The 27449-nt window shown below is 38.9% G+C and overlaps 2 protein-coding genes across 3 annotated transcripts in view; one reads left to right on the forward strand and one right to left on the reverse strand.

Annotated features, from left to right (window-relative positions):
* LOC121957687 (tropomyosin alpha-1 chain) overlaps positions 1–10670 on the forward strand; it is a 55441-nt gene extending 44771 nt beyond the window's left edge. Inside the window, exons 7-10 of one of the 2 annotated variants that reach the window (XM_042506423.2) lie at positions 3490–3552; positions 3719–3788; positions 7297–7375; positions 10311–10670. In XM_042506423.2, the coding sequence (XP_042362357.1) occupies positions 3490–3552; positions 3719–3788; positions 7297–7375; positions 10311–10314 (216 nt within the window). In that variant the 3' untranslated portion in view covers positions 10315–10670. Of the gene's footprint in view, positions 1–3489; positions 3553–3718; positions 3789–7296; positions 7380–10310 lie in introns of those variants that run through there. The other variant, XM_088090081.1, reaches the window with a different exon arrangement.
* A 4567-nt stretch (positions 10671–15237) lies between these two features.
* LOC148186556 (uncharacterized) lies at positions 15238–16142 on the reverse strand. The gene is made up of 3 exons (XM_088090737.1): positions 15818–16142; positions 15511–15679; positions 15238–15373 (listed from the first exon to the last, which is right to left on the reverse strand). The coding sequence occupies exons 1-3, from the start codon at positions 16140–16142 to the stop codon at positions 15238–15240; spliced, it is 630 nt and encodes a 209-aa protein (XP_087946863.1).
* Positions 16143–27449: the final 11307 nt, after the last annotated feature.

The following is a 27449-nucleotide window of genomic DNA, read 5'->3' on the forward strand; positions in this document are numbered from 1 at the left end:
CTCATAATAGCACCACCTACTGGCAAGAGGAAGTAAGCCTTGAGGGACAATTATCATTGGAATTACATGATATTAACATGGATGGTCAACAAATGATGTACACCAAGACGACTTGGAAATTATGTCCCCTCCACTGCCACCTATTGGCCGCTGGAAGTACTACACCAAGTCAAATATCACACACCATGGTCCAAACTCTCTGCATGCATTATCTGACCTTCACCGAAATAAGCAACTTTGTCAGTATGAGTCCCGTTAGGAAGCCCAACATGGGTGGTGTGCGAGGGCCTTTTCATCGCTGCTTGCAGCTTTAATTATTCCTGTTACCAAAAAATCAATTGTGATTAATATGGTGGAAGAAGAGATCAGCTATTCTTTAAATCCTTTTCAGTTTGCATACAGGAGCCATGAAGATATAGATGATGCTATCACAGCTGTGACACATTTCATAAACAGGCACTTGGAGGATCCTATCTCATACACACATCTTATATTTGTTGATTTTAGCTCAGCTTTTAATACGATACAGCCACATCTTTTAATCAAAGTTAATCCTTCCATTATAAGATGGTATCATTCTTTATAACCCAACACAAACAGCAGGTTACCGTGAACAGCACTTTCACCCAGGGCTGCTTCTGCTCACCAGTTCTTTTAATATTATATACTGATGAGTGCAGGAGTGCAGCTATATAATCACATTCTCAGATGGCACTGCAATTTTATCTCTACTGAAAAAGAACTGTGACATATCAGACTACTTTTCAGAGTTCAAGTTTCTGAATTGGTGTGAAGACATCTATCTTGTTCTAAATGTCAATAAGACAGAGACGATAGTGTTTGACCTCAGGGGATTCAGAGACCACATGCCTGTGGTCATGTGGACAGGAACAGTGGTCTCCCAGCTCAAGGACACGTGTCTGACAAATTCACTACCTTTCCCTCCCAATCTATATGGACTTTCTCAGGCTTGTTACAGAAGCTTAAAGTCAAATTTCCACCATTGCATGTGCATTGCATTACTGCTCCACTGCGGTTTTGCTCCATGCTCCTTCATCCATCAATTCCCACCAGTTGCGCTTTGAGTCCGGCATGGCGCAGCACTGCCGGATCAGCTTGAGTAGCGAAATGGAGTTCCTGTGGTAATAACAGAATCACACTTATTGTATTGGTACAGAAGAAGTTATAACTCCGTTCACTCCATGGATTAATTATCGTGATGTCGATTCACTCCCATAACTCCCAATAAGTTGTTCCACGCCCTTTACATTTCATGGTTGTCCTTATAAAAGGATGTGTGGTGTCATAAATCATTTTGTTGTTTTCCACCTCCCAAATTAGCTTCTCCTCGCCCTTGTTGCCAGTAGTGACCTCTGAAAACCTCTGACATGTTAATACAGGCCTGGATCCACACATTTTTGTTGATGTAGTTAAGTGAAGTTCAGAAAAGTAACTGGGTGTTTTAATGTTGTGGTGCTGTCTGATTTTCAATCTGCTCTGTGTTAAATTCAGCTGAATTTATGCGAAGTGCTCTGGCATCCAGCAAAAACAGGAGCTTTGCGTATCTGATCCACAAGCCTCCGGACTGCCAGAGCTGAGACGGAGTCGATTCGCAATGCAGCGGTGCCAGTGGAAATTAACATATAGATTAGAGTGTAATGTACTTGCACACAGATCTGGTGGAAATTAGGGTGGTGCTTTTGTGCATTAGTATCTGAAGCTGAGGAGCAACTGAACAGGGTATTTGATGGGTTTGAGAATGGGTTGAAGGGATGGAGAGGGTCATGCCTATAAGGCAGATCACTCAATGTGCACAGCTCTGACAGAGATAGTAGACAAATGGTTAGGGGATTGACAAGAAAATGTTAGTTGGAACTGTATTTCTTGACTTTAGTGAAGCATTTGATATGGCAGATTAGGTTATTATTAAAGAAACTTCACATAAGTAGCCCAACAGCAAGGATGAATAACTAAGTATCTAGGAGGATACGGTCTTTGTTTTTTAATGGTAGTTTTTCCTCTCCAAAATGCTTGCAAGTGTAGCATTTCCCAGTAGCATTTCCCAGTACTTTTTTCAATATTTATCAATGACATGCCTTATGTCTTGAATAAGTGCAGTGCTACTCTATTTACAGTTGATACTACTATACATTTTGGATCAACTAGTATAACTGAATTACTAACTCTTACTTGACTGGATATGTGTGAGAAGACTTATTCTGAATGAAGCAAAAAATAAAAGTATTATGTTCAGGGCCAAGAGTACCACTCCTAATGATAATCACCTTTGCCTATCACTCAAGGGGTCAGATATTGAACAGGTTGAAGAGGGGAATTAGCTTGATATCAACAGGCAGTTGATGTGGAAGAAACATTATAATAATATTGTAAAGAAAAGGGGTAGCGGAATAGTATACACAACATGACTTAAGTTTAGGACCTGAGTTTATACCTCCATACTAATATGTTGCAGATTTAGAAAGAAATTCATGCTGAAATGAGGTTACATTTCTGCTTTTTAACAATGTGATCAGTCAGAGTTTCCACCGAACCTGGGAACAAATCCCATTTTCTCAAATTAGTTTTTTGTGGTGTCAAAGTGTTTAAGGCCATAAAAAGACTCTGAGCCTTTCAAATGACGATCACTAAGTGGGGCTTGAATGGGCCTCTTGTAGAGAAATGCTAGTTTCTGTAGTTTAGAGAGGCTATGAAGAGGGACTTTTTTATTGTAGTTTATTGCTTGTAGTTGTATAAAAAAAGAAGAACAACAACATTTAAATGATATTTTTGTACAACTGTTAAGATGAAATCTAAAATAGCTGCCAAAATGAACACTGCACAGGCGCCACTTTTATGCCATCTTGATTACTATTAAGCAGTGTGGTCACGTGCAGCCAACATTTGTCTCGGCTCGAAATAGCTCAGAACAAAGCTGCAGCCGCTCTCTCCTGTCCAGTAGATATGTGCAGAGAGAATGCATGCCAGTTGCTCATGCTTCAAGCAGAGTTACCAGTTGACATGTTATCTTATGAGTTTCTTTAGAAATAAATGTTATAAAAAAGCAAACACAGAAGAGCCCCTTCTTTGTGGAGTTTGCATGTTCTCTCTGTATCAGTGTGGTTTTATACCCAGGTTCTCCAGCTTGCTCCCACATTCCAAAGACATGCATGTCAGGGTTAATTGGTGACTCTAAATTGCCCGTAGGTGTGAATGTGAGTGTGAATGGTTGTTTGTCTCTAAGTTTCAACCCTGCAATATTCTGGCAACCTGTCTAGGGTGTACCCAACCTCGCCCAATGACAGCTGGGATAGGCTCCACTATTTCTTAAAATGCTGGTGTTTGTAATTCAGGATTTTTCAGAAATAACTTGGGTTGCAGAAATGTGAATGTTTATTTAATTTCTTCTTTCTGTAAAAAGTTTAAATGGAGTCACATGTCAAATTCCTTTTGCAGAGATCCACAACTGAATTTTGTTGTTTCTCATCACAGTACTCTCAAAAGGAAGACAAGTATGAGGAAGAGATCAAGATCCTCACTGACAAGCTGAAAGAGGTGAGCAACAACCAATGATGACCAAAATATGTACTTTTTTATTATTTAAATCCACTATACACTTTTAAAAAATGGTAAGATACTTGGACACAAATACCACCATGCATACTCATTGTATTAAAGTTTTTAGAACAATCAGATTTTGAGTTGTTCTTTGTCATCTCAGGCTGAGACCCGAGCTGAGTTTGCTGAGAGATCTGTAGCCAAGCTGGAGAAGACTATTGATGATCTGGAAGGTACAGCATTAATTACGCTTTTACTCATACTAAATGCACCCTTTCAAAAGCCCAGTCGGCCAAAGAAAATGTTGGCATCATAACTTTCTGCAAATCATGGATATGTTACTTTTCTAGGTTTCATAAATATCATATCATGATTCCGAAATAACTTAGTTCAGATTACATGAGGGTGACATTTAGGGGAGATGGCTGCCAAGCAGCAGTCAGCAGCAGACCGCTGTTTGAGACCAACCAAAGCTGGTATTTTTTAAAATTAGTGACATTTCCGGCTGTGTTTGTTGCAACAATACAATCTCAACCCAAGTTGTCACATGATGTGGCTTTGCAGTGGACTTCTGGGTCTACATAGTGCACTCTCAGTATCCTTTTTTGTCTGCTCCTTACATTCTGGCATGCTGCTACCATGATGTCAACACAAGCACAAGGTGAGTTTATGCTACACGTGATTATGTTTAGACAACACAAGCACATGGCAATCAGTGATGGAATGTCACCAAATGCATGCTGTCAAGGGATAGTTAATGTCACCTTACATTACGTCAGTACCGGCAGCATTTCAGTCGTCCTGAAACATTTCATGCAGACGCAATGGGGTCCATCCAACCATATTCTCAAGTGATGCCACCCCTGCGTGTATCATGCGGATGCGGAAGGTGCCATTCAGCTGTCTGCAAGTTTAATAACACCAGGACCTATTCTGAGTGGTCGCATTCTCATCTAGTGCTCTCCAGCAGTGTTTCATGTGGATGGGAAAGGTGGCCTTTGGTGTCACAATCTTACACCAAAAGCACTGTCAAAGCAAAACTATTTTATGAGTTTGGAATGAGAACAGGCTGGTCGCAACCCAACTAGGTTTTCCAAGCCCAACTATAATCTTTTCTTCACTCTAAAGTGTTTTTTACTCCTAAACCTAACCACTTCTTAACCACAGTGGTGTCACACCATGAAATTTTGAAAACTGAAAATCAAAGAAGTTTCAGCATATTTGCATATGAAACGCACTATGGATCATATACATTATTTGCAGAAAGAGTTGCTTAAAATAGGCTTTAAATTCACTAACTGTCCACATAAACGATAAAACAAAACAACACCTTGTATTGAAGGCATTGAAACATCCAGGTGAGTCTGCTTTGAGCATCACATCACTGGCTTAGATAGATGGCCCTGCAGGAGGCTGCAATTGCAGGAGCCAAGGTTGTTTTCTTGGTAGTAGCAATGTCTGTATTACTACAGAGGAGCTAATCTTGAAATATTACTAAGAAATATGTTGGTATTGTTGTTGATGAGTATCATTTCACAGAGTATTTTTTAATTTATGACTGCAGTAATTTAATCGTTCAACTACATTTTAATTGGATATTTTGGATTTCATTCAGTACTCAAACCTTTGAAAAAAAAGCAATATTTTATGGGCACCTGGCCTGCTTTATGTTTTTTAATTAATCTGCTTGACTCCTTTGTCACGACTTCATGCACATTGAATCTTTGTCTCTTTGTGCTCAACATTAGATACAAATACAGACATGAATGGAACCTTCAGACTGTACGATGCATTCGTGTCATAAACGTCTTTTGAAAGCTTACAGATACGAAAGAAACAGAGCATTACTACCGAAAACCTGGGGGCAGTGTTGCATAGGTCAAGCGACATACAACTGTAGGAGTTAATTAAAAAAAATTCAAAAAGGTGGTAACAGAAATAATCACTTAAGAATTAAGAATAGTAGACAGCAGACAGTGGCCTCACAGACCACTGTCTGCTGTCTACTATTCTGCCTCTGCTGCAGGGTACATTATTACAACCTCCTCCACCATTGCCTCTGCCCTCTAGTGCCATCCACTAGCTGTATAAAATACTATCATAGAGGACATGCGCAGATATGAGGGCAGTGACATTTCTAACATTTGACACAGATGTATCTTTTTTCGTACATAAAGGGACTAGCCCTTTGAAGGAATTGCTGGTTTCTTGATATGACCCTTCAACCAAGACAGTAAAGTCTGCGTATCAAAGCTTGATATATCATCTTCTTCTGTTCCATAGAGTTCCATCATTACAAAAACCATTATAAACAAACCAATCAGCCATACTGGCTAAAAACACTAAGGTGTTCTTTGATAAGTTTGACACAGACACTCAATCATCTTCAGTTACTGTTCATCAGATTATTTGACGACTTTTCACTAGATTGGTTGGACAGTGCAGCAATATTACACAGGTGTCCTTTTTACATAAGGATCCAATATAGACGATTAGCACTGTGCATGACTTGAAAGAAGATGTTATTTTTGCACTGTTCCAAAAGTGCATGCTAGTGGGTCATTTTTTTAATTTAATGACATTTTTTTTAAAAATCAAACTCAATATATATATGAACACTTTATCTTTATTATCCTGACAAAAGTGCCGGAAGAAGAAAACAACAACAACAACAACAAAAACCAAAACAAGACAGTATAACAAAGACGCACAAATAAACAAAGAAATAACAAAAATTCTGGATTGCCATTTCTCACCAAAAGCATTAATTTCTATTTCATATACAGTGGTTCAGTCTGTTATCTTGTCGGTGACATGTAAACATTGTCCATTTCTCCCCCTTTTCTTGACACTGCTCCTCTTTTTAACAATAAGTTTATAAGTTAACAATTCCATATAATAAATGTCATTCACAATATTCAGACATTCATGCTGATCATGTGTTGGTGGCTCAGCCTTGTACTACCTCTTGGTGATGTCTTTCCATGTTGCCAAAAGGTCACAGCAGCTAAGTCTTTTTACAGAACCAGTGTCTCTGTGCCTCAGTACTTTTTGCCCTTGCAAAGGGGTGTACTGCTGTGGAACACACCAGAACAATGCTCTGCCACTTTTTTCACCCACTTGTTATGTGTTGTGACTGAAACTGACAAAATCAAAAATAAATAAATCAATAAATAAAGAAACAAAAATGCCAAAAATGACAATATTTACTCATTCCCATTTAAAATTTCATTTTATTTATCAATTTATTAATGTTCCCATTTCAATTTATTTTTTCATAATCAATTTATTCATTTTCATATTTATTTATTTTCATTTATGTATTATTTTCCACTTTGTGTATAAATTCCCCTATTTATTACATTTCCTGTTTTATTTTCTATTTTACATATTTATTCATTTTAAAATGTATTTATTTAATTATATATGCATTTATTTATGTATTATTTTTCCTATTTGCCTCCTCCTCTATTTATTTCCTCAAACATATTTACTTCTCCTGTTCCTTTTCGTTCACAACAGTTGGTTTTGGCATACTTTTGGATTTTGTGCTAAAGGTTCGAATATATTTATAAATATTCAGGTACATAGTGTAATATTGTGTTTTATTGTGTTTACATGCATATATATATTTCTGATCCTAAAAGTCTTCATCATCCCATATTCCACAATCTTATTTTTAAAATGTGTTTTGCTTCCCTTTGCCTGTCACATTTTCTTGGTTTGTGTGTGGATATACAGATGAGCTTTATGCACAGAAACTCAAGTACAAAGCCATCAGTGAGGAACTGGACCATGCCCTCAATGACATGACCTCTATGTAAGTAGAAATATGTGTCATTTCCAAGTAAGAAGCTGTGTGTAAGAAGTGTGACATTCCTTTCTCAAAAATAACTTAATTGTCTGGTTGTAATACTGATACACCTAGTGATGTCACAGTCATGTGTGTTTACATGCACAGATAAGTGGAGCTAAAGTTATATAGCTCAATTAGGCCATTTAATTGGACTGTCCTTGTCCTGGTATACAAGCATGGTTGGCGAATCCATTTATTGACGGAAGTATGACTCCGCCGTGGTAGGTGAGCTAGTTGCCATAGACCGAATCACAATCTTTATTTGCATTGCTTCAATTTTTAAAAAATGCCTTTCCCATGTCGCACACCCCGTCCGCCTCATAAATGACAAACCTTTCCGGTGCGGGGACTATGAGCACGTGCAGAATGCCTGGGTCTGTTCTAGGCGTATGCATGTAAGAGCAGCTTGATTCTGAACTGCATTATCTAGGTGTGTTGGTCTGTCTTTGAGAAATTCCATTTAGTATGATTTCAGTTGGACTAGCATGTTTACGTGTATTTTAAATTTCCAGTTTTAGTCTGACTTTTTTAGACATCGTGTAAATGTACTGAACATGCTCCAGTCTCGGCCCATTCTAAGAATGCTCCACAAAATGTTCTGCTGCCCCACTAAGGCCAAAAATTAGCAGTTTATGGTCACTAGAGAAGACAGCAGTGTTGCAATTTTATATCTTTGGTGAACAGAACAGAGGCAAGATGAGATAAATCAGAGATGTTTCACAGGAAAATATTTGGAAATACTCGTTTCTTACTGGCTAACAGGTCTGGCAAATTTTGCTGGCAACATACTGGCACAAATAGAAATGATGTTTTGATAAACAAAGAAAGTAATAACTAAATGTATCTATTCTGTCCTCACCTGATGAGTCACTGTCAAAATAGACAGATAGTTAACATAAGTGATCCAATAAAGACTTGGGGCTTGGTTGAGTTTATGTTCTTAATATAGATTCTTAGTTTTCAAGGTTTGTTTGTGTCACTGAATAATCATTTGTCTTTTGTAAATAGGAATATATTCTCATAACTAAGGAAATACTAGAGTGTGTACTGCACTCTAGCTCTAGCCAGGCAGAAACTAAAATAGAGACTGATGTAATCAGCTTAAGAGTGTGTCCTGACAATGACAATGACAACTAGAGGGTTCTGAACACTATTAAATAAACTGAAAATTAAACACAAATATTATACTGTACTGGTCATTCGACCAGTACAGTATAATATTTGCCAAAAGTACAAGTGGGACCCAATTATAAAGAATGTGCAGACAACATTTGATTAACCTTATGAAGGTTTCCCTTACTCACAACTCACAAAACTCAATGATTTTAAAGGGAGTCTAGTACCTTGACAAAGGAGTGTATTGTAGGCCTCTGTAGACTGCTGAAACACATTATATTGACTGCACATTCATCTGACCAAACATTCTCTACCCAGTGGCATTACATCGGGCTCCAAAATTACCCAAAATGATCAACAACTCATTCATTTTTCAATTTTAGTTCTGTGCGTGAAAGCACTTTCTTTAAGTGTCAGTGGACAGTAAGACAATGGCACATGAAGAGGTGAACAGTGCACAGTGCAAATGTGTCTAACAATTCTGTGTGAGAGAATGAAAACCCTTAATATTTTAAAACACTAATGCTAACATACACTGGTAAAAGATGTACTCAGATCTTATGGGACTGGTGTTTTGCCCAGATGGGCGTGGTTTTGCAAGCCATCTCAGCCCGTGAGGCTGTATACAAAGATGCTCAGCCCTACTCAGCTCTTGCTTTGAGTGAACGCTCATGAGTTTCTTGTGATGGAGGGAAAGCTAGGTTACAATAGTACAAGTAATGTAGGTTACAACTTTTAATTTTCACTATGCAGTCATGCTGACATCAGAATGTGCTAGGCGCTTCATATCATGTGCCATTGAAATATTAGATGAAAATTACTGTCTAGCTAACGTTATCTACTGTTAAGAAGCTAACAAAGCCTGTCAGTTTTCTTATCACCAACAGGTGATAAGGCGCTCTGAATGGGAGCTGACGGGTATGCGCTTTAGGCAGACACCACTCTGTGTGACACAGAATGAAAGGCTCCCCCCCAGGCAAAACCCCACTTTTTAAGAGAATCCTCAGATCTTATACTTTAAAAAGTAGCCACAGTGTAGTAATACTGTTAACAGTAAAAGTCCTGCATCAAAAATATCATTCCGGTAAAAGTACAAAAGTACAAGTATTTTGCAGCACTTTAATGTTGCAGCTGGTAAGAGGTGGAGCTCATTGTAATTACTACATATAATGCAGGATAATTTAATCTATAATGATACAGCATTGTTCATAAGTTGATTGTATTTTGTATTAATAGAATTTTCAAAGTAACTCATAATTCGAGGTGTCAAATAAATGAATTAATGACAGCTCCTTCACCAGAGTCTGGTTTGCAGGATTACAGTGCTTCACACCAAGATTTAGCAGCATATGTAAGATTTTCATTACTTTCATCCAGTTCAGCAAAGTTACAAAAATGTTCATTGGAATTTGCAACAGAAGATCATTTTCCTTGCTCTCATTACATCACAATTAATCAGTCCACAAAAATGATGTACGCCCATATTTAAGCCATGCTTTTGAGACAAGCAAGAGCTTTGCAATACTAACAAATTCGTTTGAAATTTTGAAAGTGTTAATCATTTGTGAAATCTAATGCTGCCATGCTTTGCTGTCTTTGTGAAACGGCTCCCTGGATGGCTGAAAGATGAGGACTGCAAAGCAGCAACAACAAACTGTATGCACCCATTAAAAACCCTGTTGAATGGCCTTCCAATGCCTTTTTTCAGTGGAAGGCCATTCAATAGCATTGTTGAGGTATGGTTAATTATTTCAGCTCTGTCTCTTGCTTCCTTTATTTTCAGCTAAATTTCCAGAGGTTCCAGTATCCTGTCAAGTTGTGCTTTCAAGACTCAGCCTTTTGCTGAACATTGTTTCTTGGCTCTGTCCCTCTTCCCACCGACTCTCCCCTTTAATCCATCTCATCGATCTCTTCATTCCTCAGTTGTTTAATTGTTGAAATGTGTGCGTGGCTGCTGAACTTTGTTTTTAGCTGTCTTCTTAATGTATCTGCTGAACTTGCTCCTATTCACAGTTGGTCTCCTTTCATCAAATAGCGATTGTATGTATGTTTTCTGTTTAGGGATGATTTCCTTATTGTTCTTCTGTATCAACTCTGTTCTGTACCAGAGTAAAACAAGAGAGGGAAGAAAGCTTGACCTGCATCTGTGTCCATGACTTTTTTGTTATACACCAAAACCCAAATTACTCCTCAGGCTGCGTGTGTGTGTGTGTGTGTGTGTGTGTGTGTGTGTGTGCATGCGGGTGCACGTCAAAATCTATTCTCTATTTGTAAACTACCACAGTGAATTGCTCTTTAAAACAAGTTTTGAGTTTAAGAATCTATATACATTAACCAACATTAGCCAACTTTGTGCTTAAGACAATAGAGTACCCCAGAAGTGAGTAACAAAGCCTATAAATAAGTTAGCATTTCAGCACCTTTGGATCCCTTGTCTCAGAGTTTGAATGTGTTTTTGGTTAGATACCAATCAATTTTTAGCCCTCGAAATAATAATTTACCAAATAATGAAATTTAATGCAACATGTTAGTAATACTGACTTTCATGTATGAATTCTGTAGCTTTGTGAGGCGTGTCTGTAAAAACAAAAACTCCTACTAAAACTGAAGTTCAGTAAGTAGGAAAAGAATTGACAGAAACATATAACACACAATGGCTTTGCAGGCGGCATGGCAGTGTAGTTGTCACCTCACAGCAAGAGAGTCTCTGGTTCGGACAATTTGCTGTTTGCCCTGTTTAGGGTATTCTATGTGTGCCGTGCATTGATGATGCAGTGACGTCTCTCTCTGACCAATCAGTGGTCTGCAGTGTGTCCACGTCACCTTTTAGTACCTCTTAGTACCCATTAGAGTACACTGTAAGAAAAAAATCTGTAGAATTTATGGTGAAATACTGGCAGCTGAGGTTGCCAGAAATTCACCGTAAAAATTACGGTGACAATGTAGAGGACTTTACGGTATACTGTTTTGGCGACTGTCAATTTTGCAGAACAGAACTGTTATTTGTGTACAGTAGTTTGCTGTAAAAATAACAGTTACAACATAAACCTATTTACAATAATCTCCTGTCAAATTTACAGTCTATCTCAGTAATAAACACAACAGAAACTGTATGATATATTACTGTACTTTATTGCAGCTAGTTCAAATTTACGGTAAATTACTGGCAGCTGTGGTTGCCAGAATTTCACTGTAAAAGATGCAGTACAACACATGAGGAATTACAGTTGGCTGGCACAGATTTTCCAGTCAGCAACAGCCTAAAACCCTATAGTGATTGTAAACAAAATAACAAATAAAGCTCTTTGTGCCAACTATCATTGACAAACCTGAAGAAACTGTTCTTGCATTAACACATTCTCTGAAAAAAAGATGGAACTGATCCAACATGTCAAGTACACTCACAAAGCATCATGTGTCCATATGAGGGATAGTCCATGAATAAACATAAAAAAATGAGCCACTTGACCTGGGTTGATCAACGGTAAAGAGTCACTCAGCATTCACCAGTCACCAGCTCTGATTGTAGAGTCTCATGTTGTCCATCAGGTCTTCACTGTGGACTTGGCATGATCATTTCTGCAGCCAGAAAATAGAAACAAAGCAAAAGTTAGATTGATGCAGTGTTTGAGCATCATGACTACACAGAGAAAAATCCTGCCTTCTGTTTTTTTAACTGAGCTCCAATGAGCTAACCATAGAACCAGCCGTCTGGAATATAGTTCTGCAGGTCACTTCTACAACATGCTTCTGCTTGACTGATTTCGTTCTAACAAAGACTTATGTGTAGCTTACAGTCCATTATTCATTTTATCTGTAAGTTGTTTCTGTATTACTGGATGATTTTTGTATGAAATGGGGCTTTTTCATACTCTAGTGCTGAGCTGCCCTGGTTTCCTGAACCAAAATCTTCAAGAAACACAAAAACAACTTGCTTGTATTTGTAATCCAATATTTACTAGACATACCAGTCTCTGACTGAAAGAAATCGGTTGTGTAGAAGCAAAGACATTCCATGCCAAAATGAGAGTAAAATAACTAAAAAAAGCCAAAAAATGAAACCTAAGAAGCTAAATAAAACATGCACACACATATACATATATATATACACACACATACATAAAAAATCATTAATTTATATTTTTATTAAGTTTTAGTAACATTTTTTATTTTACTAAATGTTGATCCTTAATGTTGTAATCAGTAGTGGATTTCTAATGTAGCCAGAGGGTTATTCATAAATTTTAATATATTTATGTAAAATCTAATGGCAAGAAATTGGTGGCAATCTACCAGATGTTCAGTTATTGAACTGTGGTCAGTGTTGTAACAAACGTGTTGATTGTCTGATCAACTGAATTGAGGCCTCTGACTAATTATGTTGCAAGTTGACGGGGTGTTTAGTGGCTCAGTGCTGAAACACATCACTTTCTACATGTCCACTAATCATAAAAAGATCTACAAATATTTCAAAATCAATCACACACTAACTGCTGCCAGGATAGGGACCTCAAGTTCATCAGCCCCTGCTGCTGCTGTTAAGTTTGCCCAAGCAGGACCATCACTACTTCTATACAACCAACATTAATAACTGATGCGTTGCTGGAAATATTAAAAAAAGGAGACTGTGCGGTGAAAAACCTGTACTGATGTGGTAAATGCCCACAGACAACTTATTAATTCCATATTCTGTTTGGCTGACAGATGCCAGAGAAGGCTCTACAGTGTGAATACCAAAAAAATCAGTCTATGTGAAATATTAATTTACTACCATAGCACAGGTGCTCTTTGGCACCTCGGCAAGTTTGTGTTTCCTAAGATGGCAGCCTGCACTTGGAGCATAGACATTTGATGAGGAGGATGGATATCCCCATTAAAATTAACATAGCAAGACAGTTGGAGCAGCAGCCATTGCATCTAAATTCTGAGTTGAATCATAGTGCACTGACAGCTTGTGGCAGAGAAGTGTACAGCAGTAACTACACGGCTGATAAAACCATATACCCTGGGAAAATTTGGGGAGGGTTAAACTGTAAACTGTAAAACTGTATTAAAAAACTGGATACTGCCCAACCCTTTGAGGTGTACCACTGCTTACCTCTAATTGGGCTTTACAAGACTGGTGTCCAAGTCACTGGGTCCAGACTTGACTGAAGACAGTTAGGACAGTCTCAGACATGGTATGATGTTTAGGGAACTGGAACTTTGAACTGGTGTTGTAACTTCCTGAAGAGTTGTCGTCAGTGTCCACTGTGGACAGGCAAGAACCTCTCTGCAGCCAGAAAAAAACAACTGTGAAAAAAAACATTACAACTACAACCACTGCTACTACTACTAATGACAGCAATAATAATGACAATAATATTAATAACAGCAACAATAATATAATAATAATATGTAGCAAAGTACTTCTTCCAGGCCTGGCTGACCTGTTTAAGTGCTCTCTACCATCACAGTTCAAAGGTATTGTCGTCTGTGCAGTCCCTGGACTATCCTTGATACATTAATAGTTTAGACTTGTTCATCTATACTGGCTCTCTCATGTACTTATTTCGATACTGAGCATTATGTCACAAAATGCTCATTTGTTATTGTGATTTTTACAACTCTTGTATAACCAACCCACTTAAGTATCTTTTTGACTTGATCATTTTATTCAGACCATGTACATGCCCTGAATGTTTAATAAAGGTCGACTGGTGGAGCACATGGCATGTACCTGGGGCTGGGTCCTTGCGATGGTGACCTGGGTTCAAGCCAGACTTCAGGTCCTTTGCTGCATGTCATCTCCTCTCTCTTCCCTGTCCCTCTTTCTCTGCTGTCTCCGAAAAAAAATATTAAAAGAAAAACACTCTTAAAAGTTAAAAAAAAATACAAAAATAAAAGCTTGCTTATGGCATTAACATGGATTAGAATCTCACCATCACAAAGGCCAGCAAATTGTTCCCTCCAAGTTGGTGACCACTCAGGAATTTGAATGCAATGCTTGAAAGGTGGTAGGAGCAAAAGACATCAAGTTTTACAATTGTTATAAAGATAATTTCTATAAGAGCTCTGTGTACAGATAATTGGGACATTTACTCTAAACACATTAAAATATTTGTTAGATATCTGTTTAGCTTACTTACCTTGAAAGAGATTCTAGATCTTAGTGATGCCAAGAGCCTTCAAGCATAGCACTGAAACAAAAGCTTAAATGTTCTTCACAGGCAGTTTTATTAACGTAACCATTCATAATTGCAGCAAATTGCTACAAAAAGCCAGGTCACACTTTTTAGCCAGTTCAAAGTAAAACAAAAAAGCTTATAACATCAAAGCGTATCAAAGTATATTGTTCTGAATAACAATGGCTTTAACTTGCCTCTATAACCACAAAGCACTTTCTCAGAGAAAAAACTAAATAACATGAAAATACTTGGAGCAAACTCCTGAGCAGTGGCAATGCCAAGGCAGACTGAGGTAGGTGGGGGTGGTATATAAGGAGCATAAGGAGTTGATGAACATAAACTAAAATCTGCTGACATCAGCTTGGGCTCAAAACAGAAAAAAAATGGAAACCTAGCATTCCATACAATGACGATACAAATGACAGCCAGACATTTAAAACATACATATAAACATCCAAAATTGTCAAATTATGTACGCCCATAGGATGTAAAATAAAGAAAGGCAAATGTCCTCATTACCAGTTCAGATGATCAAGTCCATCTTTAACATGTCTCTCTCCACTCGTGATCGGAGAGATCTGCGATGAGGGTGAGGACTCTTGGGTTCACTGGAAGTTGCTTCTTGTTTTTCTTTTTTTCAACTTTTGTGCCCTTCTCTGGATTGATGTTGAGGAAACACCTTTATGAACACAAGAATTTATAATCAACCACTAAATCTAAATACAGTAGTTTGTTATAGGGGAGAAAAAGATGTGTGTGTGTGTGTGTGTGTGTGTGTGTGTGTGTGTGTGTGCGTGTGTGTGTATTTCCCCGTACCTCTGAAGGAACTCAAGAGTGGAGCCCAGTTCCACGGGATAATGGATATTAAGGCAGTAGTAGCTTCCAAGCATCAAACAAATGGCAGAGACGAAGGTGAGGATTTGGTCAATCGCAACTTTGTGGTCTACACTCAGCATGAACTGCTTTGCGGCATAGCAGGAGCTTCCTGCAAAGAAAATACAAGTACAAAAATACTTTACAGCACACCAGCCATTACCATCCAAAAGTGGTCTTAAAAACAAGACAGTGCATTCCATATCATATTTAGCTTTGTTTCTTACTGTAAAACTCAAAATCGTCTTACCACATACAATGATGCATGGTGTTACTGGCAGGCTTTCCACATGTACTTCTTTTGGCAGACATGTTTCTTCCACATAATGAAAGAGATTCTCTTCTTTTTCATCAAAGTAGCAAAGAAGGAGCAACATGTCTTTTAGATCTTCTGAGCAGCCCTCCTTTCGTCCTCTCAAAACTTGCAGGTTTGTGACAAGCTGCAGAAATTTTATGCTCTTGTCTGCGCAAACGGTTCTCATGAAGTTCAGAAGTCGGTCTCCCTTTTTTTCGACATTACTGAGGAAAGTTTCCTTCAGTGGTACTCCAGTTAGCTCCTCAAAGTGGACTCCCATGCCAATCTCCTGGAACAAAAAGGGCCACTCTTCCAAGAGGGTTTGCAGATCGGCCCCCTTGTTTATTTCTTTCCATTGGGAGTAGTAAGTGCTCTTCATGAGACTTCTCACTTCGTCGGGACTGGGGTTTAACTGCTCACTAAGCATCTTCATTTCATCTTTCTTCTTTTGCTGGGTTTCTGCAGTTTCACTGACTGGAAGAAACTTCATGTCCCATTTAACACAGCCGTAAGTATCTTGAACTGCTGCTCTTTTCTTAGCTGGGATCTCCTCCGTGTCATACTCATCTGACCCCTTTTGTCGTTTCATCATCATTGGTGTTGAGGACCGCTTTACATTCTCAATCCTGGTTTGTAACTGCTTAACCAGGGAGTGATAGCCTGGTCCCACCACATCACCTTCGATGACATCTTGCAGTGACTTCAGATACTTTGCCAACATTTTCTTGGCAACTTCTACAGAGGCTTTCTTGCTAGGAGACGGACAGACCTTCATCATCTCAGAAACGACGATCCGAATCATTTCTCTACGCAACCGTGGTTTTGGCCTTTTCTCTCTCTCAAAACACTGAATCAGTTCTTCAGGAAAATTCTTCCATGGAATCTCAAAGCAGTCAGTCCAGTCTGGACCAGCAATCATGCTGCTGGGTGAAGGAGAGGCAGAGAATGAGGAGCACGTCGAGGAAGCTGGAGAGGATAATGGTGGCTGGCTGTGGATTTCAGTGTTCTGTGCTGCAAAACAGAAATAATGACATAAACAAAATGTACTGAATGATGTTTTGTCCTTGGTTATGATAAAAAGTAAACTTTGTCAAAATGTACTCACTGGTTTGTTTCCAGGCAGCCACCAATTTCCTCGCTTGAACTGGTCTGAGTACTGACAGCAGATCACTTTCCTGGATAAAGGTAAAATCCTCAGCTGTCTCCACCCCCAGTGATTGTAGAGTCTCCTCTAAAATATCTAGAATTGAGGTTGGGAGTTCTGGCAGCACTCTGGTAACGGCACTGCGTTAGCTGCTATCATGTGCATCATCCATTTCTGAGTATAAAAAAATGAATAAAGCTCAGTTAACTCCAGAATGGCAGCCAAACACATCCTTTAGTGTGACACCAAACTGTGTTTTAATGGAACCATTTGGTGTCCTTCCTTTATGTATGATGGCAAAGGAAAGAAATCAATTAAGTCACTGATTTTCAGACATTTCATCTTTTCTGTGTCTTTCCTAACTGAGTACACATGGTACTCAGGACGGAGTTCTGCTTTGCACACGGACACCAGAAAATGAACCGTGTCATTTTTTATCAAAATAAGCACCAGTTCACCAAACTCCATGGAGTCAATGCTCCCTGTGATAAGGAACTGTCCTTTCTTGTATGATGTTCCCTTATACACCATTTCTACCGTGACCTTTGTGTTGGTGTCAGTGAAGTCAAATTGTCTGACTGCATCTTGAATGGCTTTGCTGTACAGTACTGAGTAAAATGGAGAACTATCCTTAACTTGCTTTCAAAACGCATTGTCCATAACCTTTCTTGACTCTATATATTCTTGAATAAGAACATCAAGATATGCAACCTGAGGTACAGAGATGGTCTGGGCGCAAATCATCTCCACAATGTCTTTTAGCTGCATGGTCAACTGCCAGACATCATCTGTTGTATCTTTCACTCTGTCACCAATTATGAGAGGCAGCAGCCTTAGAAAATTCCAATTCTGTACAGCCTGTCCTGAGAGTTTAACTGCTTGAGGACTGACCTCACATGGCTTTGTGGAAGCATCAGAGTCACAGTATTTGAACTGTTTGATGCGCCGATTCAAAGTGGAGTAAGTGAACCATGCCTTTTTCTTGATAAAATATTTGAGATACAGTGCAACGTCGTAAGACAAAATGCCCTCGAAGATGTCATGTCCTAGACAAGGTGGTAATCCTGGCTGACAGACATTAAAGTGTTTCAAAGAGTTGAATACTGACTTGAACTTTACTCCTTCCACAGCCTGAGTATCTTCAGTCTGGAGGCGATCAACAGCAGAATCGTAGTTCTCAGGTGTATACTCTGGTCCGCACAGATTTGGATCACCACCCTGAAATTCAGATTGGGTTATCAGGCAATACCTACAGAAGTACTCTGAGCGACTAAAATTTTCAGAGAAGCCTCCAATACAACGCAAGCCCAAATTATCTCCCACAATGCAATACAAGGTTCCTCTGACAACTGTTTCATCTGATACCACTATACCATTCTCCTCTAATTCCTTTAAGTCTGCTAGTAAGTCAGAGAAAACCTTTACATGCCCTTTGAAATCTTTCTCTCTGCACAATAACACAAGAAACATATGATCTGTGTCTGACCGTACATGAAGTGGCAGGTTAGCAACAGATACATAGACAGCTAACACCTTGTGTCTCATCTTTGCAGAACCTAAAGGGTTTATGACTTCAAAGGCGTCCTGGTATAGTAATAGCTTAAGACATGATGGATTTTTACCATAAAAATCATTTGATTTGAATATCTGTCCATCACTAATGTCACTCAGAACATCTGGGGGAGACTCAGCCGAGTGCTCCCCTGATTTCTGTCACAGATCAGACCCCAACAAACATTTCAAAGTCTCTCTCACAGGCACATAAGAGGCAAACCTATCTCTCCTCTTCTCATCTTTTCCTAAAAACATTTTCTTAGGCTCCACATAGTTAAACTTTTTTTTGAAAGTTTGAGCTCTTGAGTATATAGTCCTCATTGGCCCTGTATGACATGCAGTGAACAGATCAGATTGCCTGACAGACTCACAAACTTTGGTGATGTCTTCATTTGATAATGATGTGTCATTTTTTAGCATTGCTGTAAGTTTACTCAAACTAAATGTCTGACCCAACTCGTGTATGTTCTGCATTTCCTCAACAATGACCTGAATGGTCGAAGCAGGTAGTAGAGACTGTCCCTGCAATTTCAAGTAGAATAACGAGACGTTTCTTAGAAAAAGGTCATGGAAATCTTGTGACATATCCATGTCACCTTCATCCATGCTTGTCTCTGTACCCACCCCAGACACTTGAGGGCCAGAGTCAGTTGAATCAGTTGGAGCAGATGATGACTGAGGAGCAGTATTTCTGTAAAAGTCACTGATACTGCTGTCTGCAAAATCTCTGTGTTTCCGTGACATATGGGCAGTAAATGTCGATTTGACCTTAAAAACATTTCTGCATCCTGTCACTGGACAATTCACAGCATGCCCTTCCATAATATAATCCTTCAGGTGAGCTATTAGAGCTCTCCCATCTGAACATTGTCATGTACACAAAGCCACCATGCCTTTAAATGCGGTAACGTTAACATTAGTGTTAACAGCCATCCCGGCTGTAGCAGGTACATTATGCCTGCGGTAAAAATGAGCCTTAAATGCTCCATATCTGTTAAATGTATGCTTGCAACCAGCTTCGATGCACTTAAATAAACAACGTGGCTCGTTTCGATGGAGTTTGCAATGAAGCACGGAGCCTCTCAATGTCTTAACCGACTTGCCACAGAAAGTACAGCTATACATTTCCTTAGCTAACGGTTAGCTAACCTAGCTTAGTTGTTGTTCAACTCTGATTTTTGCGAGGGCAAAACAAAACAACCTAGCAAATTGACGTAACTTTAACATTACATAAACCCGAATGAACATTCAAGAAAGAGCTGATGTTAACTAGAAAATTTTGTAGAGGTGCTTACTTTAAGAACAGGGTTATATCTCCCGAGTTAAGGAAGTGTGTAGACTCCACAGATGCTCATTCTGTTGGTCAGAAGGATTCAAAAGTCAACACTTACTCTCTCTCTCTCTCTCTCTCTCCCTCTCTCTCTATCAAATTGTAGACCAAAAATCACAAAAGACGAATGAATAGAACGGACATCGCAACGTTCAACGTGATAGACTCAATAAAATAAAACTCAAGTCCGACATTAACAAAAAATTAATGAAAACAAAACATAAACGTATCCAGTGAGCACAAAGAACTTACTCTACACATTGCAGTAGTTTCACTGAACTTGCATAAGAAAGGTTCTGTTATGGGATTTCTACAACCAAAACCAAAAACACCCAGAATGCATTGTGCAGCAACCGGAGGCAAGCAGATTCAAGGCTGTTTTAGCTCTGGGATGGATTGCCTTGAAAGAGGCTCTCTCTTTTAAGGCACTCTCTCTCAAAGCACTCTAGGATGGATGCATTGACTGTATATGGATGTAATAGGTCATTTCTTCTTCTTCTCCTTCTTCTTCTTCTTCTTCTTCTTCTTCAATTAATTATGTAGATTCCCTAATGGCCTAACAATTCTTAAGTTAGCCACAAAACAACATGAAAGACCTCCTTTTTTAAAAAAAAATAATAAAAAGGGTGCTGTTTTTTTAAGAGAGGATGTAGCTGCAATGCAGTCCCCTTTTCAAACTACATCTAACTTGACAGAGCTCCATCAATGTATTTTTCACAATTGAACTTAAAATTCAGCCAAGTGGTCCCATTAGTCAAGTTAGCATGTTTTAAGAGGTAATAAAGCAGAAATGTAAACAAAAAAAAAGAAAGACAGGAAAAAAACCTTAAATGAAATAATAATAATAATAATAATAACCAAAGTACCTTGCAGTGAGATACAAACTATCAGAGACACAGGAAAGCGTCTCCTGGGCTGTCCAGTAAAGTGAACCCAGTAAGACAATAGCCTATGAAAGACAATCTATAGGCTAGTTTACTGTTGCATAAATAGATTCATCCTTACAAGGACATTAACATAAAATAACAGTAGCCGATATTATGTCATTGTAAAATACCGGTTTTCTTTAAATCAGCAATATATGGACCATATTTTTAACATCTTGTTTCTGTAGAAATGACGGTATATACTTTGCTGAATGATTAATGGTTTTCTATTGTAAATTTAAATGTACACGAGTGAAATCCATGATTTATACTGAATAATACTGTAAATTTTAGGGTTATTACCCACTTTTGACTTTACGGTATTTTCTCATTCATTTTACAATTGTTTGAAAAAATCACAGTAAAATTGTGTGTTTTTTACATATTGTACCTGTAAAAATTAGCGTTATGTACTGTTTCTTGATTTACGGAAATTCAGTGTATTTACTACGGTGATATACAATTTTGGAATTGACGGTCCTTTACTGTTGCTATTTGACAGTTTTTTACTGTATTTTTTACAGACTTTTTTACAGTGTAGAGTAGAGTAGAGCCGGTACCACATAGTGGAAAAGCGCCATAAATTGCCTGTAGGTGTGAATGAGAGTCTGAAAGGGTGTCTGTCTCGATGTGTCAGCCCTGCGATAGTCTGATGACCTGTCTAGGGTGTACCCTGCCTTTCGCCCACTGACAGCTGAGATAGACTCCAACCCCCCTGCAACCCTTATGAGGACAAGCGGTTACAGACAGTGAATGAATAAAAGAAGAATGGCTTTGTGAAGTCTGTGATTTTAATCCACTCTTAAAATAAATGAAAAAGCTCTATATTTGTCACATCTAAGAATCCCAACCCATCTAAATGGCCTTACATAGCACCTTTTAATCACAAAAGCTCATGTTCAAACCAAAGTTGACTAAATAAAAAGCAACAGACATAGCATGAATTACATCAGATTAGAATGTGCAGCAAATTACTGTTGTTCAGTGAGAGTGTGTGCATGTGTCTTTATATACCAAACATAAAAAATGTCACATTTGGAGTTGAGCATCTACCCACTATTAAGTAGGCCTAAATCTGACATGATTGTGATTTCATGTGAAATCCATTAAAAATTTTAATAAATTACTGTATAAATTTATCTTTATCTCTGAGAAGAGCTTTTATATTTTCCTGTCACTTACTGAGACTATGAAGAAAACGGGATTGCAATATATATGACATTTACAGTAGAGCAATGGCAACTACTGCTGATAAACTTGTCAAAACACAATAACACAATAAAACATCATTGGGTCATCATAAAGATGAATATATGCAGTACTGATCAGTGGCACGATCAGTATCAAAATGAAGCATTATCAGTGGAAAATAACACGTTGCGTTTCCGAGACAGTAAAACACCACGGTCACTGAGGAATGAGTACTGTTGAGCACAGTACAGTAGTAGAAGTAATTTCCTACATGTACATATGAACCTAAAGATATAAGGTTATTTGTAATGGGTTGGAGATGTTGGGACCCAAGCGCTGACACAAGACACAGACAAGAATTACGGTGAATCAATAGTGCTATGATGTTGAGCAGGGTTGGGGGAGGTGAGTGAAGTCGGACCGTCTTTAGATGGTGATGTGAAGGGCATTCCCCTTCCGTGTGATCTCCACTTGAAACAAACAAACCAGTTCAACCAAGGTGAGGGTTCCTTCCGTGAGGACTTGAGTGCTCGGATGAGTGTGGGAAGCGAGCGGGCAGGTAGGCACACAGACGAGTGAACACCATGATGGCAGGAGCAGGAAGCAAGGAACTGCAGCGACTCTGAGACAAGAAGGAAAACACAAGGGAGTAATCTGCACAGGCAAAAAAACGTCTGGGTGTCTTGGGGAATTTTGATAGCTTCCGGTTGGATGATAACTTCTTATATAAAGCAGGGGTAGCCATTTTGTTTGTTGCTTAGGGCAAATGTTTGCAAACCTCAATCATCCTTTCCCCCTCTAGCTTCTTGTGGTAGCTGAGAAGTAAATGTTTAGCTATATTTGTTTCTTTGTAGACTTACCTGCACTGTAAAAAAGACAACGACGATCTATTCAGCAGAGTTGCTATTCTGATTTGTTTGAACATGAAAATTAAAATAGCTGTTCTTAACTTGAAAATACACATCAGACCAATCATGTGAACCTCATTGTGTCTAAATTTGTAATTGTGAATAAGCTGAATTTGAAATTTGTAGTTGGTACAACAAAGTTAGAAAAAAGACACAGGGTTTCCCAGAATGCACAGCAAGGGCAAGTCCTCATGCTTCTTTAACGACAACAACTCAGCTACGATGGACAGAGGATTTATTTCAAAGGAAGACCTTCAACCAAGCTTGTGAATGTAAGTATTGTGCGTGCATCGACATGCATTATATGAAATGATAGCGAGTGACTTGATGATAAACGTTTGCTGCTTTGACCAATGTACTACAGTAAATTCGCTACATGGCTAGTAGCTAAGTTAACGATGCTAGTTAAACTAGCTAAGTTACCGCCTGCGCGCTCAAGATTTGCGTTTCAGTCGCGTTTTTTACTTGCGCATGTAACTGAGCAAAAACGCGTTATTTTAATCTATGCAGCGGTCTGTACCGACTTCCTCGTGCACGCGCTTCGGCAGCGTCTCGCGCGTAGACGCCACTCAAAAAAAAAACCCCAAACAAAACTCAGACTCACTTTATTTACACTTTTCTGCAATATGCACGTAAAACCCAATGCCCAATAAAAGACGGGGTTACGGTTAACTGCATGTATTAGCTTCGCTCCATGTCTCTCCCTCTCCCTCGCATTATGCCAGCATGTAGCCAAGCACATATGCAGTAACAAATGTGGGCATATCTCTTTTTGAAATATAACAATTGAGCTGTATTAAACTGTACCAGCTTATTTAAACAACTCTTGTTTGCCAAGAGTAATAATCAGTGTAAGGGTGACAGGTTAGAATATGCAGTAAATGCTTTGTGAACAACTGTAATAAATAGTTGTGCTTTTGAAAACATTATGTATGTGACAAGTTAAAAGATAATGATATGTTGGTTAAAATATTATAATTCATGATGGTTGTCGAGGTATACTATGTTTAAAACAGAGAGTTAAAACGGAGTTTTAAAAAAAAAGGTTATTGGAAAAGTATGTTAAAATTACAATATAGAGTTAAAAGTAGTAAAAATGGTTATTTAATGGTTGATTTAATGTAGTTTATCTAAGTCCTTACTGTTTCTGTTATGCCGTGAAGGATCGGTAATCTTCTATTGTACCTCAATCGGTTAGTCTGAGATCGATTGCTTTTGTCTCCTCCCACTCTGAGCGGGAATCACGGCGTTTTACTTCATGCCAGGAACCTACACGCAATCGCGGTTGAAATTATTTCTAACCGTTTCCAGGTTTGTTTGGTTTTGACCAGAGTAATATAGTGGTGATATAATGTTAACGTGTTTGGAGTGTCAGAGATGTGTCTGTGTTGTATTTTGAGCGAGCTAAATGCGAGTTTTGTCGAATGAAAATGAGCGCGCACATGCGAGCCGAACTCTCGGTTGCCAGCAAGGTGTAGTCTAGTCGCCAAGTGTGTTTTGTGAATTTTGTATGTATTTATGAATTTGTGATTTCTGCTTTTGCAACGTGTTCATGCTGTTGGAATTGGTATTTTTAAATGTTATTTTAAGTGTTTATAGCTGAATTTATTTGCAAGAGTGTTTGAGATTTGGCTATTAATAAATTCTAGCAAAGTCCTGGCTAAGGGACCTACACTAAGTCATGGCTGTGATTATTTCTCCCCATTTTCAAGGGCATGCTTGCCTATTGTTATTAACTAGGGTCCCACATATATTGTAGTGTAATATTTGACACTAATGTGTAACAAGTCTAACATATATGTAAATAAAGTGTTTTTTTAATAATAGGGTGTAATTTCCTTATAAAGTGTTGTTGACTGTTTTTTTTTTTAGGTTGGAAAATTAAGACCACATGCAATGCAAGTTCTGCAGTTTTACTGCAAACCAGGAAAATCTTATCAGACACTACGAGCTGTATCACAGAAGACCTCATCATTGGCCTTGTGTCCATTCCACCTGTGTTTGTGTCTTCAAAACCCGAGGAGTTCTGAAATCACATCTGTCTAGATTTCACAGCAAAGGTGAATCTGTTCATCAGTCTAACAGTATAACTTTCAAATGTGAGCTTTGTGATTTCCAAGAATTGTGCTCAGAAAGAGATATTACAAAACATCTTGGAAATCATCTTAAGGTACAGGAAACAGTTCAGTGTCCTTTTTTGAATTGTGAATTTAAAACAAATAGTTACTCAGGCTTCAGCTCACACAAAAGCAGAAAGCACAAAAGACACACAGTCAGTGACTTAAGAAGTGTGGTTAAGTGTAGTGCAGGTAATTCAGTTGGCATCATTGAAGTGACCAGTGAAGCGTCAACATCTATACAGGATAATTCTGGTAGTGGTTCAGGGGAAGATGTAAATAATTCTTTGGATTCTGTACCTTATGAATCAATAGAACGAAAGATTGAAAACCTTTTTCTGTCTATGCAAACTGTCTTACATGTCTCTCGAAATGCAGTTCAAGAAATAGTTGAAGCAACTTGTGATATACTAACGTCATCAAAATTGCATTGTTTTCAGTCTGTAGCAGAGGTCCTTCAAAAGCACATTTCAGCTGAAAATGGTCTTGTTCAAGAGATAGTGGATTCTGTATTTTCATCTAATCCATTACTAATAGCAACATCAGCAAAGGGTTCTCTATCTACAGACTACAGAAGGAACTTGTATTTCAAGAAGAATTTTACTTTTATCGAGCCAGTAGAATATCTTTACAAGCAAAACTGCTAAAATACATTTGTCTACGTACCTCTGACATCAGTGCTTCAGAACCTATTGAAGCGTCCTGATTTTGTCAGTGCTTTGGTTTTCAGTCAAGAACATTTAGCAGGTGTTTACAGGTCATTTCAGGATAGCTATTACTTTAAACAGAATAATACTTGCACTGACAAGGAAAAAGACATCAGTTTAGCCCTTTACATCGATGAATTCAAAGTTTGCAATCCATGAGGTACGTCAAGAAAGATCCACAAAATAGTTGGAGTTTATTGGATTGTTTTAAATTTACCAGCACGGTTTAGGGCAGGTCTTACTTCTATCCAGTTGGCAGCATTAGGAAGAAGTATTGATGTGAGGAAATTTGGGTATGAGAAATTTTTGGAGCCATTGTTAAAGGATCTGAAATACATTGAAGAGTATGGGGTAGAAGCCTCAGAGAACTTTGGAGTAAAACTGTTCTGTGTCTGTGCAGATAATCTTGGAGCACATAGCTTAGCAGGATTCCAAGAAAGTTTCACTGTGGATAAATTTTGTCGCTTCTGTTTGGTCAGTCGTAGTCAGATTGCAACTGTCAAAGCAAGAGACTTCCATTTGAGAACTCCTGAGCAGCACAACAGATTTTTGGAAGAGCTTAACCAAAACCAAGCTCTTAAGAGTGTGAATGGAGTAAAAGGAGAGTGTGTATTAAACAAGCACTTGGCTTTCTTCCATCCTGTGACTGGATTCCCCCCAGATATTTTGCACGATTTATTTGAAGGGGTTATTCCAGTTGAACTAGCCTTGTGTCTTCAAGACTTAATTTCTAAGGGCTTTTTCACACTCGATAGGCTTAATCATAGCATCAGGTCATTTCCTTACAAATACTCTGACAAAGTAAACAAACCTAAGATTATTCCTAAAGCAGCTTTCTCAAAAGTTTCTATTGGGGGAAATGCACATGAAAATTGGGCTTTGTTGTGGCTGCTTCCTCTCATGATTGGTGGCATTGTTCCAGTGGGTGAACCATCATGGGAAATTCTGATGGATCTGAAGGAGATAGTTGAAGTTGTTGTATCTGATAAATTCACAGAGGAGGCATTATGTTACCTAGCATGTTGTCATGGTGTATACCTGCCTGCCCTCTCCCCCTCCTCTGCTGCCGGTATTTTTCCACTCACCCTCCCTCTGCTCACTCCACCTGCAAACCACGCCCAACTCCCCAGCCTGCTCACCACACAGCTGCAACTGATCACCAATCAACCATGCATATAAGCCACTCCAGCACACTCATTCTCTGCCAGATTGTTCCTCTGCATAATGCATGTCTTTCCAGCGTATCTCTATCAGATCTCCCGTTGCCGACTCTGCCTGTTCCTGACCTGCTCTCCTCGCCTGACTCCCCCCGGACCTACCTGCTCTTTGTCCTCGACCACGTATTCAGTTTCGGCATTCCGGAGATCTGACGGCTCTTCTGGTAAAGACTCCTTCGCTCGGCTAAGACGATCCTCCTGCCTGATCCTGTCGGTACCGTGCTACACCTGCGGATCGGACTTCCTGGTTACCGAACCCTGCTTGTCCCAGACCATCCCTCTGCTCGATCCCAGTCGGCGTTCCTGCACGTGGAGACGGCTCGTGGAGCTACGGGGTTTCCTCCCCGCCAGCCACTGTGGGTACAAGCTTCGTTTCTTCGCCTCGTGTGAAACCCAGAGACATTGCTAGGGCTTCCTGCTCGAAGAACGAACTCTTTGTCTGTAAGCTGAGCCATTTCTGTGTTGGTTATAATAAACGTTATTACCAACTAAA

The sequence above is a fragment of the Plectropomus leopardus genome, chromosome 17 (genome assembly GCF_026936395.1).
Source record: "Plectropomus leopardus strain MGB_pleo_1.0 chromosome 17, ASM2693639v1, whole genome shotgun sequence".
NCBI lineage: Eukaryota > Metazoa > Chordata > Actinopteri > Perciformes > Serranidae > Plectropomus > Plectropomus leopardus.

Bases quoted from the DNA above. Each gene is read 5' to 3' on its own strand.
- LOC148186556 (XM_088090737.1), bottom strand. From the start codon at position 16,142: ATGGGAGTCCACTTTGAGGAGCTAACTGGAGTACCACTGAAGGAAACT. The intron at 15,680-15,817 runs GTAAGACGATTT...TTTTCTTTGCAG, and splicing joins ACCATGCATCATTGTATGTG to GAAGCTCCTGCTATGCCGCA. The intron at 15,374-15,510 runs GTACGGGGAAAT...GTGTTCATAAAG, and splicing joins ACTCTTGAGTTCCTTCAGAG to GTGTTTCCTCAACATCAATC.